General features: G+C 44.2%; 1 protein-coding gene across 1 annotated transcript; it reads left to right on the top strand.

Annotated features, from left to right (window-relative positions):
* The first annotated feature begins 4,308 nt into the window (after positions 1 to 4,308).
* On the top strand, positions 4,309 to 11,185 carry LOC102225755 (signal transducer and activator of transcription 1-like). The gene is made up of 24 exons (XM_023336711.1): positions 4,309 to 4,429; positions 5,018 to 5,145; positions 5,625 to 5,769; positions 5,839 to 5,934; positions 6,004 to 6,081; positions 6,158 to 6,236; positions 6,359 to 6,447; positions 6,688 to 6,839; positions 6,925 to 7,086; positions 7,156 to 7,248; positions 7,778 to 7,837; positions 7,922 to 7,951; positions 8,128 to 8,218; positions 8,301 to 8,342; positions 8,436 to 8,519; positions 8,599 to 8,700; positions 8,775 to 8,910; positions 9,066 to 9,106; positions 9,320 to 9,396; positions 9,482 to 9,621; positions 9,698 to 9,871; positions 10,496 to 10,559; positions 10,641 to 10,719; positions 10,799 to 11,185. Exons 2-24 carry the CDS (start codon positions 5,018 to 5,020, stop codon positions 10,925 to 10,927), a joined length of 2,271 nt encoding a protein of 756 aa, XP_023192479.1. The 5' UTR covers positions 4,309 to 4,429; the 3' UTR covers positions 10,928 to 11,185.
* The last annotated feature ends 1,134 nt before the right edge of the window (positions 11,186 to 12,319 follow it).

The raw sequence follows: 12,319 nt of genomic DNA, 5'->3' as shown, positions 1-12,319 counted from the left end.
GAAACAAAACCAGATTTTGGTTCCGAGGTGATTTCCTGAGAGCGATGAGTCGGAGCTGGTGAGTCAGTGAAATATGAGGAAACATCCGAGTAAAAAAATTCTGCTCTGGATTTGTTTGTTGTTGGTTGGCATAGAAACTTCTTCTCCCTGAACAGCTACTTTCTACGGCATGAAGCAAACCTGTCACTAAAATATCTGAAAACTGCAAAACTAATTAATTTTGTTCAAAACAATTAATGAAATTCACGGGATTTTCTTCCCACTAAATAAGTTTTATTTTACCTCACATGGTTGCTATAATCCCTGATTTCTGTGCACATTTTTACCTTCCACTCAACTTTACAGTAATATGCTTGGAAGCAGCACTTTGGAAAAGGGAGTTAACATTGGGTTATTTAAATTGACATAAAAGAAAGAAAATGTATTTTACTTTCAAAGTTATATTTTAAGTGTTACGACTCCATCAAGCCGAAGGGCAATGAGCAACCAGAATGAAGTTAACATTTATTGTTACACAAATAAAAGGGTTTCCCGTTAACTTTATCCATTTGGTGTCAGTCCAATAAAGTTCAACCCGAATTTAAAAACCACTTCAGGCGGACAAACCCGCATAAATCAGTGAAAACTTAAGATCCACTGGATTCACTGCGAGATGATCACATGCAATCCAAACTCAAGATCACAACAACAGGATCAGGTCTCAGATATTTGAGATCAACAGCCACATGAAACCTGAGTGTTCAGGAAATGACCCAAAAACAAACGCAGGACAAAACAATAAATGTTAGGTTGTCAGTCTGACATCACAAACACTGAGACAAACAATCCAAGCTGGACGGACTAACAAGAAAACCAAACTCTAAAAGGAAGCAGTGATAAAACTGTAAAACAAAAATTACTAAATGCTTATTAAATCACTTTAATCGAGTCAATCTAAAACATTAAAACTCTGAATACCTGCATCGCATAAACCAGACCTCTAAAGTTAAACTAGATGTAGCAGATCTGGTGCAGCCCTACCAGATAAAAACTCTATAAAAACCAAAAACATGCAATTCAATCTGATTAAAAGAGACTAATGGATCAACCTACCTGCGGCGTCACGCCCAGGTAACGTCATTAATACTGCGGCCCTGTGTAAAAACATCAGCACAAACTTATTAAGAAAATCAATTTCAAACAGTTTTCCTCCAAATCTACCACAGCCGACACACACCTGGTCTCACACACAGGAAATTAACACCTGGCCTCCACCTTCCAGCTTCCGTTTTATGGAGGTTCAGGCTGTGGAGGGAGCGCCACCTGGTGGAGCCGCCTGTTACATAAGTATTTAATTAGCAAGCTAAACACAAAATACTTAACTCTGATCCATAAACTCGTTAACCACATTTAGATTTCAGTGCCGGATTCTGGATGTTTGAACATCCAGAACGCAGAAAGTGAGAGTGAATGGATGAACGGATGAATGGATGAATGTAGGTGTGGCAGGGAATCCAGCATCTCACCAACTACAGGACCAACCTCGCAGCTGCGGAAGGCGACGCCACGCTGGCAGAGGAGCTGAACCTCTTCTTTGCCCGCTTTGAGGTGAAGCCAACAGAGGCAGCCACACTACACCAAGCGACCCACAACACCACACCCCTCGTTGTAGAGGAGCACGAGGTGAGGCGCACACTGCGGGCCGTCAACCCAAGGAAGGCTGCTGGACCTGATGGCATCCCTGGACCTGAAAGACTGCGCCGATCAGCTGGCTGGAGTCTTCACCAGGATCTTCAACCAGTCCCTAGCCCTGTCTACAGTCCCATCCTGCCTGAAATCTTCCACCATAGTCCCCATACCCAAGAAACCTCACATCTCCTGCCTCAACGACTACCGGCCAGTGGCACTAACCCCTGTGGTGACGAAGTGTTTTGAAAAACTGGTCCGGGGTCACATCACAGCACTTCTCCCTCCTGGCTTTGACCACCACCAGTTCGCCTACAGAGCCAACAGATCCACAGAGGACGCTGTGATCACGGCCCTCCATGCTGCTCTGTCACATCTGGAGCAGCAGGGGAGCTATGTGCAGATGCTCTTTGTAGACTACAGCTCTGCTTTTAATACCATCCTCCCTCACAGACTGGTGGACAAATTGGGGGACCTGGGCCTCCCTCACTCCACCTGCATGTGGATCCTGAGCTTCCTGACCAACCGACAGCAGAGAGTTAGGGTGGGAAAACATACATCCACTGCCCTCAGCCTTAGTACTGGCTCTCCACAGGGCTGTGTGCTGAGCCCCCTGCTCTATTGTCTGTACACATACGACTGCACCTCTGCCCACCACAGCAACACCATCATCAAGTTTGCTGATGACACCACAGTGGTGGGGCTCATCTCAGGAGGCGACGAGTCCGCCTACAGGGGAGAGGTGGAGCGGCTGGTGGTGTGGAGCAGGGAGAACAATCTGCTCCTCAACAACTCAAAGACAAAAGAACTCATAATAGATTACAGGAGGAATAAAACGGACATTACACCACTAACCATTGGGGGAAAATGTGTGGAGAGGGTAGCTGATTTCCGTTTCCTGGGGGTCCACATTGAGCAGGGCCTCACATGGAACATGAACACCTTGGAGCTGATAAAAAAGGCCCAGCAAAGACTGAACTTCCTGAGGGTTCTCAGGAGGAACAGCATCAAGGAGAAGCTGCTGGTGTCCTTCTACAAGTGCTCCATAGAGAGCATACTGACCTACTGTATCTGCGTCTGGTATAACAGCAGCACTACGGCTCAAAGGAAAGCTCTCCAAAGGGTTGTGAATACAGCCCAAAAAATCATTGGCTGCCCTCTCCCCTCACTGGAGGACCTGCACAGCGACCGCTGTCTAAGAAAAGCACAACACATCACAAAGGACACTTCTCACCCCGGACCTTCTCTGTTCACACTGCTGCCTTCAGGCAGAAGATACAGAGCAACCAGAACTAGAACCAACGTCTCAGAGACAGTTTCTACCCGACAGCAATAACAAAACTAAATGCAATCAAAAACAACCATTAATCATCATAAATGATGGATGTGAGGATGTGGCTGTTCTGATTTATTAGGTTTTATTTTATTTTTTTTTACCAGTTATTTGTTAATTATTACATTGTGTGTAAATTGTGATACACTTATTTTTTGTTTTTAAGCATATGCACCGACTGATGGCACTTTTTAAATTTCATTGTTCTTGTGACAATGACAATAAAGATTTATCTATCTTATCTTATCTTAGAGACCCAGTCTGCGTCCTTTTCCTCCTTCTTTACATTTTGTATGCAGACGGCATGATAACGGGTTAATATTAAAATCTGCAGATGATTCATGATAGTTAGCCTGATGCTGAACATTTCTCTGACTAAAACTTTTACAGAAAACAAAGGACTTTATTTTATTTTAGACAGAAGCTCCACGACTCAAGTCAAACAGTAATTGAAGGTCAGACAGTGGAGACAGCAGAAAACTATAAACATCTTGGGACTATTTTAGATCATAAGTTCAAATTTACCTGCCATTCAGAGAAGCTGCAAAAACCGGGCCAGCAAAGTTTGTTTTGTCTAAGAAATATTCCAAAGTTTCCGGTTGATAAGTCAACAATGATCATATTTTATAGATCATATATTGACCTTTTCTCTCCGCTGTTGGTTTGGAAATATTAATATTAGGTTAAAATGCTCTCAGCAGAATAATATGTACCAATAATAAGATCTTAGGAGTTTAACGCAGAACTTCCTGTTAGTCTGTCGGTCAACAATGAAATTCACTGCTGTGTTCTTTCCATTATTATTTCCATTATTTGATTTCCTTTTTGGTATGTTTTATTGTTTTTTTTTAACTTTGATACTTTGCCTTTTAGTTTTTATACTTAAAAATTAGTATTTTACCAATTTAGGTTTTTAGCCAAGTTAAATATTTAGCACCAGACTAAATATTTACTAAGCAAACGTAATATTTCGCCCCAAATTACCAAGCTAAATATTCAGTTAGCAAGCTAAATAATTAGCTAAATAATAATAGCTTGTTAATTAAGCTATTTCAAGACACTTGTAAATGGCTTAAATAAGCTTTATGTAGTAACGGATAAACAGTTAATAAAATACCACTGAATGTTTTTGCTGTTATTTTTGATCACCGTTTCATGTCCGGCGCCTATAATTAGCATAATAAGATTATTTAATGTAAAGCTGTTCGCAGCTCTCTGATGTTTGTGAAGCGGCTCCTTTTCTTAAAAATAAAAACCTTTAATATGAAAAGCTGCTGAAGGCGGAAGTGACGGCTGAACTTGACGCCTCTGGCTGAGACGTTTCCAGAGAATCAGCCGGTCCGGTCCGGAGGGAGGTTCCGCGGGATAAAAGCCGCCGCTGCCTGCAGATCGGCTCTGATTCGCTTCCTGGAGAAACTCTGAAGACTCACGGTGAGAAACTCGACCTCAGACAGTTTGATTGCTTTAGTCTTTACGCGTTTATTGCATAAATATGTTAGTTTTCTGACTAATGTCTGATGATTTCAAGCTGAATTTGATGAAAACATTTTCATAAAGTTTAACTTTAATCATTTAAAGTTAAATTATTAACTTGTGTTCGAAAATATAAATAAATAAATATCGGTGCCGGTAGTGAGACTGTTTACCGGAGCGAGCATGAACCCCTCAGGCTTCCGTACCGCTGCTGCTCGGACCCTTTCTTCCTTCCTCCAGTTTAAGTTTCGCTCCGTGTTTTCTTGCATAGTGATGCATGAAAACACGGAGCGGATCCGAGCCTTTATTGGATCAGAATCAGAAACTGACTGAACGTTTCCCGGATCAGAACCGAGAATGTTTGAACATCTGGAACGTTCACAGATTCAAACTACAAACTACAACATGATCTGAAAAGTTCTGCTACAAGTTCTGGAGGTTTTTATGGATATACTGTAACCTACAGCCTGCAGCTGGATCCCACCTGAGACATGAGAACCGGGTTAGAGCCGGTTCCTCAGGCGGTTCTGTTGTGGTTCTGTGCAGATGGCCCAGTGGCAGGAGCTGCTAAAGCTGGACTCGGCGCTGCAGAACCAGGTCCGGCAATTGTACGAGGGCCGGTTCCCCACAGAGATCCGGAACCAGCTGAGCCACTGGATCGAGAGCCAGGACTGGTAAGAGGTTCTGAAGCCGGTTCTGGGCGGAGTCAGAATCCACCCGCTGCATTTCCTGAATGCGGTTGCTATGGAGACGCCGCTGTGGCCCAGCAGGGGGCGCAGCGGGTCAAACTGAACATTTTATTTATTGAGCCTGAAAAAGTTTCATAAAATGATTTAATTTGACACAAAATGAAAATAAAATAATTATGTTGTAAAAATAGGGGGAAATCTGAAAAGTGTGGAGGACATTTGTAGTCATCCTGCCTGAGTCAGAACCCTGCGGAGCCTCCTCTAGCTGCAGGTCTCCACCAGCTCTGAACATCTAGACTTTGACTAGGCCATTCTATCCATGTTTATTTTTAAAATCCGTACAGAATACATAAACAATTTAAAAACATTAGAAATATTGTTATAAAAACACCAAACCAGAAAAAATCTTGAAGCTAAATCAGGAAGTGAGGTGGGTCAAAGTGTGACATCATTTCCTGCTGCAGGAGTTCTGCGGCTGTGAACGAGAACGCGGCAGCTGCGTGTTTCTACGCTCTGCTGCAGCAGCTGGAGGAGCAGTGGCGCCGCTCGGTCCAGGAGAACGCCATCCTGCAGGGGCCCGACTTCCCCAGGATGAGGGCCTTCATGGTGGTACGGCGGAGCCGGCGCAGCGGTCAGTATGCTACCGCTGCCGGGTCTGAAGCAGCTCTGTGTTTCCAGGAGAACTTCCAGGCTCAACCGCTGAACCTGGCCGCCATTTTGTCTGAATGTCTGAAGGAGGAGAAACAGCTCCTGGAATCGGTTACCATGACGACGGTGAGTCCCGATTAACGGTACGGCGGCGGCGCTGAGCATGGAAGCTAACTGACCCTGCTCTCCTCTCAGGGCGGCAGCGTTGGCGTCGTGGCACCGCAGTGGACGGAGCTGGACAACCGAGTGACGCAGCTGAAGCTGCAGGTTCTGGTAATCAGACGGATCCGATTCCCAACCGGACCGACACAATCAGAACCAGAATCTTGATCTGTGAAATCTGCTGCAGGAACTGAAGAAGGAGGTGAAAATCCTGGAGGATCAGAGCGAAAAACTCGACTTCATCCAGAACTCGTGGCAAAGCAAAGGTCAGGTCAAAGGTCACCGCTGCAGGAACGCTGCGGTGTGACGCTAAACGGCGTTCTGACAGGAACGTTTGGGTCAAAGGTCATCACTGCTGCATTCTAACAGTTTGTGTTTCCTTCACCAGTGGAGCAAAACGTGGAACTGGTCCAGTCCAAGGCCCTGGTGGAGCAGGAGTGTCTGAGGATGGCCCGGTCCATCTCCCAAACCAAACAGGTACCAGAGACCCACACAGTACAGAACCGATCTGAACCAGCTGATCAGAACCAGCTGATCATAACCGATCAGAACCAGCTGATCAGAACCAGTAGCTCCCTCAATTTAAGGTTTGAAACCGACTAGCAGCAAAACTTCTTTTATTTTGAAGGGCAACCTGCTTCATCTGGTTCCCCTGCAGCAGGTGTCTCTGGGTTTGCGGGTCGACCCGCCTCGTGTCTCATGATGGTTTTCTCTCAGGTTGTGCTGCAGCGGCTGGTCAGGGTTCTGAACGAGGCGGCCGGTTCGGTCCAGACTCTGACCGGAGCTGAGCTTCCTCAGTGGCGGCGGCGGCAGCAGCGATCCTGCATCGGCAGTCCAGAGGACGCCAGCCTGGACCTGCTGGAGAAATGGTGAGCCGCCGGCGCCGGCCCACCTCATGACCCGACCTGACCCGACCCGGCCCGCTGCCTAACTCGACCCGTTTGTGTTCTGCAGGTTCACGGCGGTGGCCGAGGTTCTGATCGGTGTCGGTGAACAGCTGCAGCGGCTGCAGGTCCAGATTCAGAGGTTCCCCGCCCCGGACTTCCCGGGCCTCACCAACTCCGTGGCAGAAATGGAGAAGTTCAGCCGCAGTCTGATCCGGAACCTGCTGACCAGGTGAGGCCACGCCCCCCGGCTGCTGATCGGACCGGGCCTGCTGACTGGTTCTGTTTGGGTTCTGTGCAGCGCCCTGGTGGTGGAGAAGCAGCCCGTCATGCAGAACCTTCCTCACCGGCCGCTGATCCTGAAGACCGGCGTTCGCTTCAAGGTCACCGTGAGGTGAGGCGGAGCGGCTTCCCTCAGAGTACTGTCCGGGTCCAAACACCGTGACCTTTGACCTACAACCTGAGCCCAGATTGCCGCCCACATCCAGATCTAGCAGAACTGGTGTTTGTGCTGCTGTCACTTTAAAACATTAATAAAAGCTTCCACAGGTCAGCCATTTTGAAATCAAAATGGCTGATTTTGATGTCAAAATTTTGTTTAATTTATGAAATCTAATAAAATAAGATCAAAACAAAAGCAGCACAAATTAATTTTTGTGCGGCACAAACGTAGCAGAGTTTATCGACACCAATTTTTAATTTTGTAAACATGGAGGCTGGTTGACCTTTGACCTCTGGACTTTTTTTTTTTTAATGTCTGAAATGATAGCGGCACAAACAAACATCTTTGCAGCACAAACGTCTGACACCATTTTGCTTGGAGGTTCTTCTTCTTCTTCTCTGTTTCATTGGATTTAATCCTAAAATGTTTTTACATGAATTTTATTTTCAGCGTTTTAAACTTTTATTTTTATTTTCCTCAGGTTTTTGGTAAACCTTCCAGCTTTTAAGACTCTCATCAAAGTCAAACCTGTTTTTGATAAGTAAGAAAAAATCTTCAGTTCAGATCAAATATTTTACTCTGTTTCTGTTTTTCCATAAAATCTCATTTTTCTCGTTAAAATCAGAGACGTTGAGGAAATGAAGACGATCAGCAGGTAAGAAGACAAGATGAATGTTTACATTGAAAAAATAAACAATGTATAAATCCTGTTTTGCTATTTATATTAAATATTTATAAATAATATTTTAGTAAAAATATTTTGTTGTTGTTTTATATATTTAAGTGAAATATTTCAATAACAATAAAGTCTTTTTATTTTATTTGTTCTAGTTTTCGTCAGTTCGATTTCTCGCGTGACGACTCCAAGGTTCTGGACGTCGATCTGTCCAGCGGCGCGCTGACGGCGGCGTTCGAGCACATGGTGGGAAAACCTGATCAAACTATTGATCACAAAGTATTGATTATCATTAATGAATCATTTTTGTATCTGATTTTGTTTTCAGTCACTCAAAGAAAAAAAGGCCAGAGTTAAAGGTTCCTGTGAGGTGAAACGTTTTGAATTATTTAACCGTTTGTTAACCAGGAAGCTGAAGACTGGAAGTGATTATTTAAACATTTGAACGTTTTGGGCCAATCAGAACCAGCTGACCGTCACAGAGGAGCTTCACATCATCCGCTTCGTCACGCAGCTGCAGCACAACGGGGAGACCTTCCACATCCAGGTGACCAGTAAAACCAGTTAAACCAGTGATCCGGTTCTGGACCGGCTGACGGCCCGGTCCGGTTCTGTTTGTCCCCCAGGCCAGCTCCCTGCCGCTGGTGGTCGTCTCCAGCTCCAACCAGGTTCCCAGCGCCTGGGCCTCCATCATGTGGTCCAATATGGCGTCCGGCGCCGACTCGGAGGTGAGTACAGAACCAGGACCAGGGCCGGCCTCTGCCGGACCGGACCGGGCTGAAGTTCTGCTTTGTGTGGCCAGAACCTGTCGCTGTTTCTGGACCCGCCGGGCCTGACCTGGGAGCAGCTGGCGCCGCTCCTCAGCTGGCAGTTCCTGTCGGTCGGGCAGCGGCCACTGGACCAGGACCAGCTGTCCATGCTGCAGGCCAAGATCATGGGTGGGTCCAACAGAACCAGAACCTCCCACTTCCTCCATGTTTCTGCTTCCATACATGTAATGGATTAGATTAGCTTAGCCTCCATGCTAAGCTAACTGATTGATTTAAATGTTGAACTGATTAAATTGTCGCTGCTTGTTTCTGATTTTATCCAGATGATCCTGATGGTCCGATTGACTGGAACAAGTTTTCCAAGGTGAGGTTCAGAACCTGTTCTAGTCCAGGGGGTCCAAAGTGTGGGCCAGGGGCCTTTAGGGGCCAACATGGCACGAAGTTGGTTTATGAACTGAGGATGTTGATCCAGATTCAAGCTGTAATGAATGAGACCCTTAAAAAAACTTTCTGAAACTGTAAATAAATAAAGTTTCATGTTTTTATTGCTGGATGTCTCTGACTTCCTGTTTCCCAGGATGAGAGCGTCTGGATCTGGATCGATGGGATTCTGGACCTGATCAAGAAGTTTGTGTGGGAGCTGTGGAGGGACGGGTAAGTCGGGTCGGGTCGGGTCGGGTTAGCGGCCCTCCTGCTTCTCTCCTCCTTCAACATGTCTGGATGCGTTTCTGCTCTCCAGATGCATCATGGGATTTGTTAGCAAGGAGAGAACGCGCTCCCTGCTGCGGGAGAAACCGGTCGGGACGTTTCTGATCCGATTCAGTGAGAGCATCCTGGACGGCGCCATCACCTTCAGCTGGGTGGAGCATTCCGCCGGAGGTCAGTGTCACACAGACCCAAACGGGATCAACAGAACCCGAACAGACACAGAGTTCTGATCTGACCCGCTCTGCAGAGAAACGCATCCACGCCGTGGAGCCGTACACCAAGAAGGAGCTGTCGGTTCTGTCTCTGCCCAACGCCATCTACAGCTACACCCTGACCACGTCGGGGCGGAGCCACAACCCGCTGGTCTACCTCTACCCCGACACCCCCAAAGACGCCGCCTTCGCACGCTACAGAGCAGCAGGTACCGAGCGGCGCCGCCAGGCCGTGTTTACGTCTGGAGACGGTTCTGACGTCCTGTGTGGATAAAAAATTAACAGCAGTAATTTGGCCTGAAGAGTAAAAATGGAGGTTAATTTTTCAGTTATTCATGTCAGTTTCAAGCTAAGTGTTTCCTGCATAATTAGCTTGCTAATGAAATATTTAGTTAGTAAGTTAAATATTTAGTTAGCCAGGTAGCTTGCTAATTAGTTAGCTCTGAGCCTTAGCCATCAAGCTAAATTCTTAGTTTCAAACTGGAACATTTATGAATAACATGATGAAAATGTAACTTTTATAACTTTTTCTTTCTTTTCTAAATAGCCCAGATTGTTACTGTTATGCATAAATTAAGTGACTTTAAAAATGACACCTTGGCAGAAACTATTCACACAGACCTTCAGTTTGACCAATTCTGAAACTTTGGACACAAGATATCCTATTATGACAAAATGAAAATGTATTTACCAATATTTACAAAAATGTCTAAAAGCCAGTTTAATTGTTGTCATTGTGGGGAAATTTGTTTCAAATCTAAAATCAGTTTTAGAATCAGAGCCGTTAAAGTTTCACCCCGTTGGTGGCGCTGTTTCTGTTTGGCCCCCTGCAGATCCGTCTCCTCCCAGCATGGACAAACAGGGCTACGTCTCCAAGAAGATCGTTTTGGTCTCCATGTAAGTTTCTGCTGAACTGAGACTCTTTGCCAGTTGTTCTTCAGGAAGTGAACAGGAAGTAAACATGTTGTTCCCCCTCAGTGACCCCACGCCGCCGCCGTCTCCGCCGCCGTCTCCGTCTCTGTCCACAGACATGGACATGGACCCCACGCACATCTTGGTAGGTTGAAGGCTGCTTCCTGTCTCATGACTTCTTTATGGCAGCTGATTTAAAATGAACGGTTTTTGTTGCTCTGCAGGACGACTTTTTCAAGAATTTCTTCTACCAGCCTGACCCGTCGCGCGTCCTCCAGTTGTCTCCTCTGGAAAGTTACAATGATCTTGGTTTCTTCCTCCAAAACGACACCAATCAGTTCATCAATCAGTGATCAGAAAAGGTTCATGAACATCACCTGGTTTATTATGTACATAGTAAAAATAAAAAATGCTAGTTTGTCTTAAAGGGGAAATCTTTCCTCCAGGGTTTCAGGCTGAAATATAAATACACTTTCCAGTTTTTACCTCACTGCATTTTATTAAAAATGCTTTAATAAAGCTGTAAATATCCAAACAGAACAGAACAGAATTTATGTATTGTCACTGTACAATGAGATTATAGTAAACTCCAACAGTGAAGGTGATCAACACATGGTGATTGTGAAAACCTTGCATTTTATTCACTGTTTTTATGGGCATAAGATTAAAGGGGCCAATCTGTTTCCATAGAAACAAATTTATTACTTTTATCAGACACAATTTATGCTGCAGAAATATCCGTCTGAAACTATAAACTATTACTTTAATGCCTCTAAAGACATTCATTTAAACTTTTGGGTTTGAAGCTTTTTAGCAACACTAGGCAGCTAAGGAATGGAAACTGACTATACAAGTATTGGTAACAAAAATGTTTAATTGCAAAAATGGTCAATTGTGTTCTTGAATTTGAACATTAATGAAGCTGAATGGAAAATAATTACAGTTAAATATGTAAATATTATTTTACAAACTGATGCATAAAAACTATGACAGCTTAAAGATAAATTTCAGCCAAAAAACGAAAACGTTTGGAGCTTAACCCAAGAATTTTTTCTAGGGGAAAAAAAAATCTGAAAATTTTTGAATTAAAAAGTACAAAAAAATTTTGCTTTTGGAAATTTTTTGAGTTTCAAAAGTTGACCATTTTTGACTTCTGAAATTCCAAGTTTTTATCTAGAAAATGTCTGAGATTAATTTAAAATCATGTTTTTTCTTGTTAATTTTCAACATTTGCCTGAAATTTATTTGTTTTTTCTACAAAATTTCAACTTTTTTGGCAGAAATTTCCAGATTTTTGTTCTTTCCTCATGTGCCTATGACAACCCACTGAAAGAGATTATGACTAGATTTTTTCTGACCTGTCATTCAAAATGACTCTAAACAAAAAAGAAACTAGCGCCACCTTTGGTCTGGAGTCAGAATGCAACCAAAAAGAAAAAACTTTATTGTAAATTGAATAAATTACACAAACATGAGTCTCATAAAGTCTCTGTGCATCGACGACGCCGTCGTCATAAAATACATTCAGGATACAATCATCTGACGTCGGAGGAGCTGCACGACGTCTGCGGCCATCAGCCAATCAGAGAACAGATACCTGGAACAATTTACAGCAAGATTTCACACAAACTCACATAAGCAGAAAACTGGTTTCTATGACAACACAATAGGGCCATATTAGGTAGACAAAAGGAGTAAATGCCCACCAAAAAAAATTTAGATTTATCTCAGAAACTTTTAGAAAA

The sequence above is a fragment of the Xiphophorus maculatus genome, chromosome 7, assembly GCF_002775205.1.
Source record: "Xiphophorus maculatus strain JP 163 A chromosome 7, X_maculatus-5.0-male, whole genome shotgun sequence".
Lineage (NCBI taxonomy): Eukaryota > Metazoa > Chordata > Actinopteri > Cyprinodontiformes > Poeciliidae > Xiphophorus > Xiphophorus maculatus.
Note: the sequence above shows the minus strand (reverse complement) of the source record. Positions and strands in the feature narration are given on the sequence as shown.

Bases quoted from the DNA above. Each gene is read 5' to 3' on its own strand.
- LOC102225755 (XM_023336711.1), top strand. From the start codon at position 5,018: ATGGCCCAGTGGCAGGAGCTGCTAAAGCTGGACTCGGCGCTGCAGAAC. The intron at 6,448-6,687 runs GTACCAGAGACC...GTTTTCTCTCAG, and splicing joins CCATCTCCCAAACCAAACAG to GTTGTGCTGCAGCGGCTGGT. The intron at 7,087-7,155 runs GTGAGGCCACGC...GGTTCTGTGCAG, and splicing joins ATCCGGAACCTGCTGACCAG to CGCCCTGGTGGTGGAGAAGC.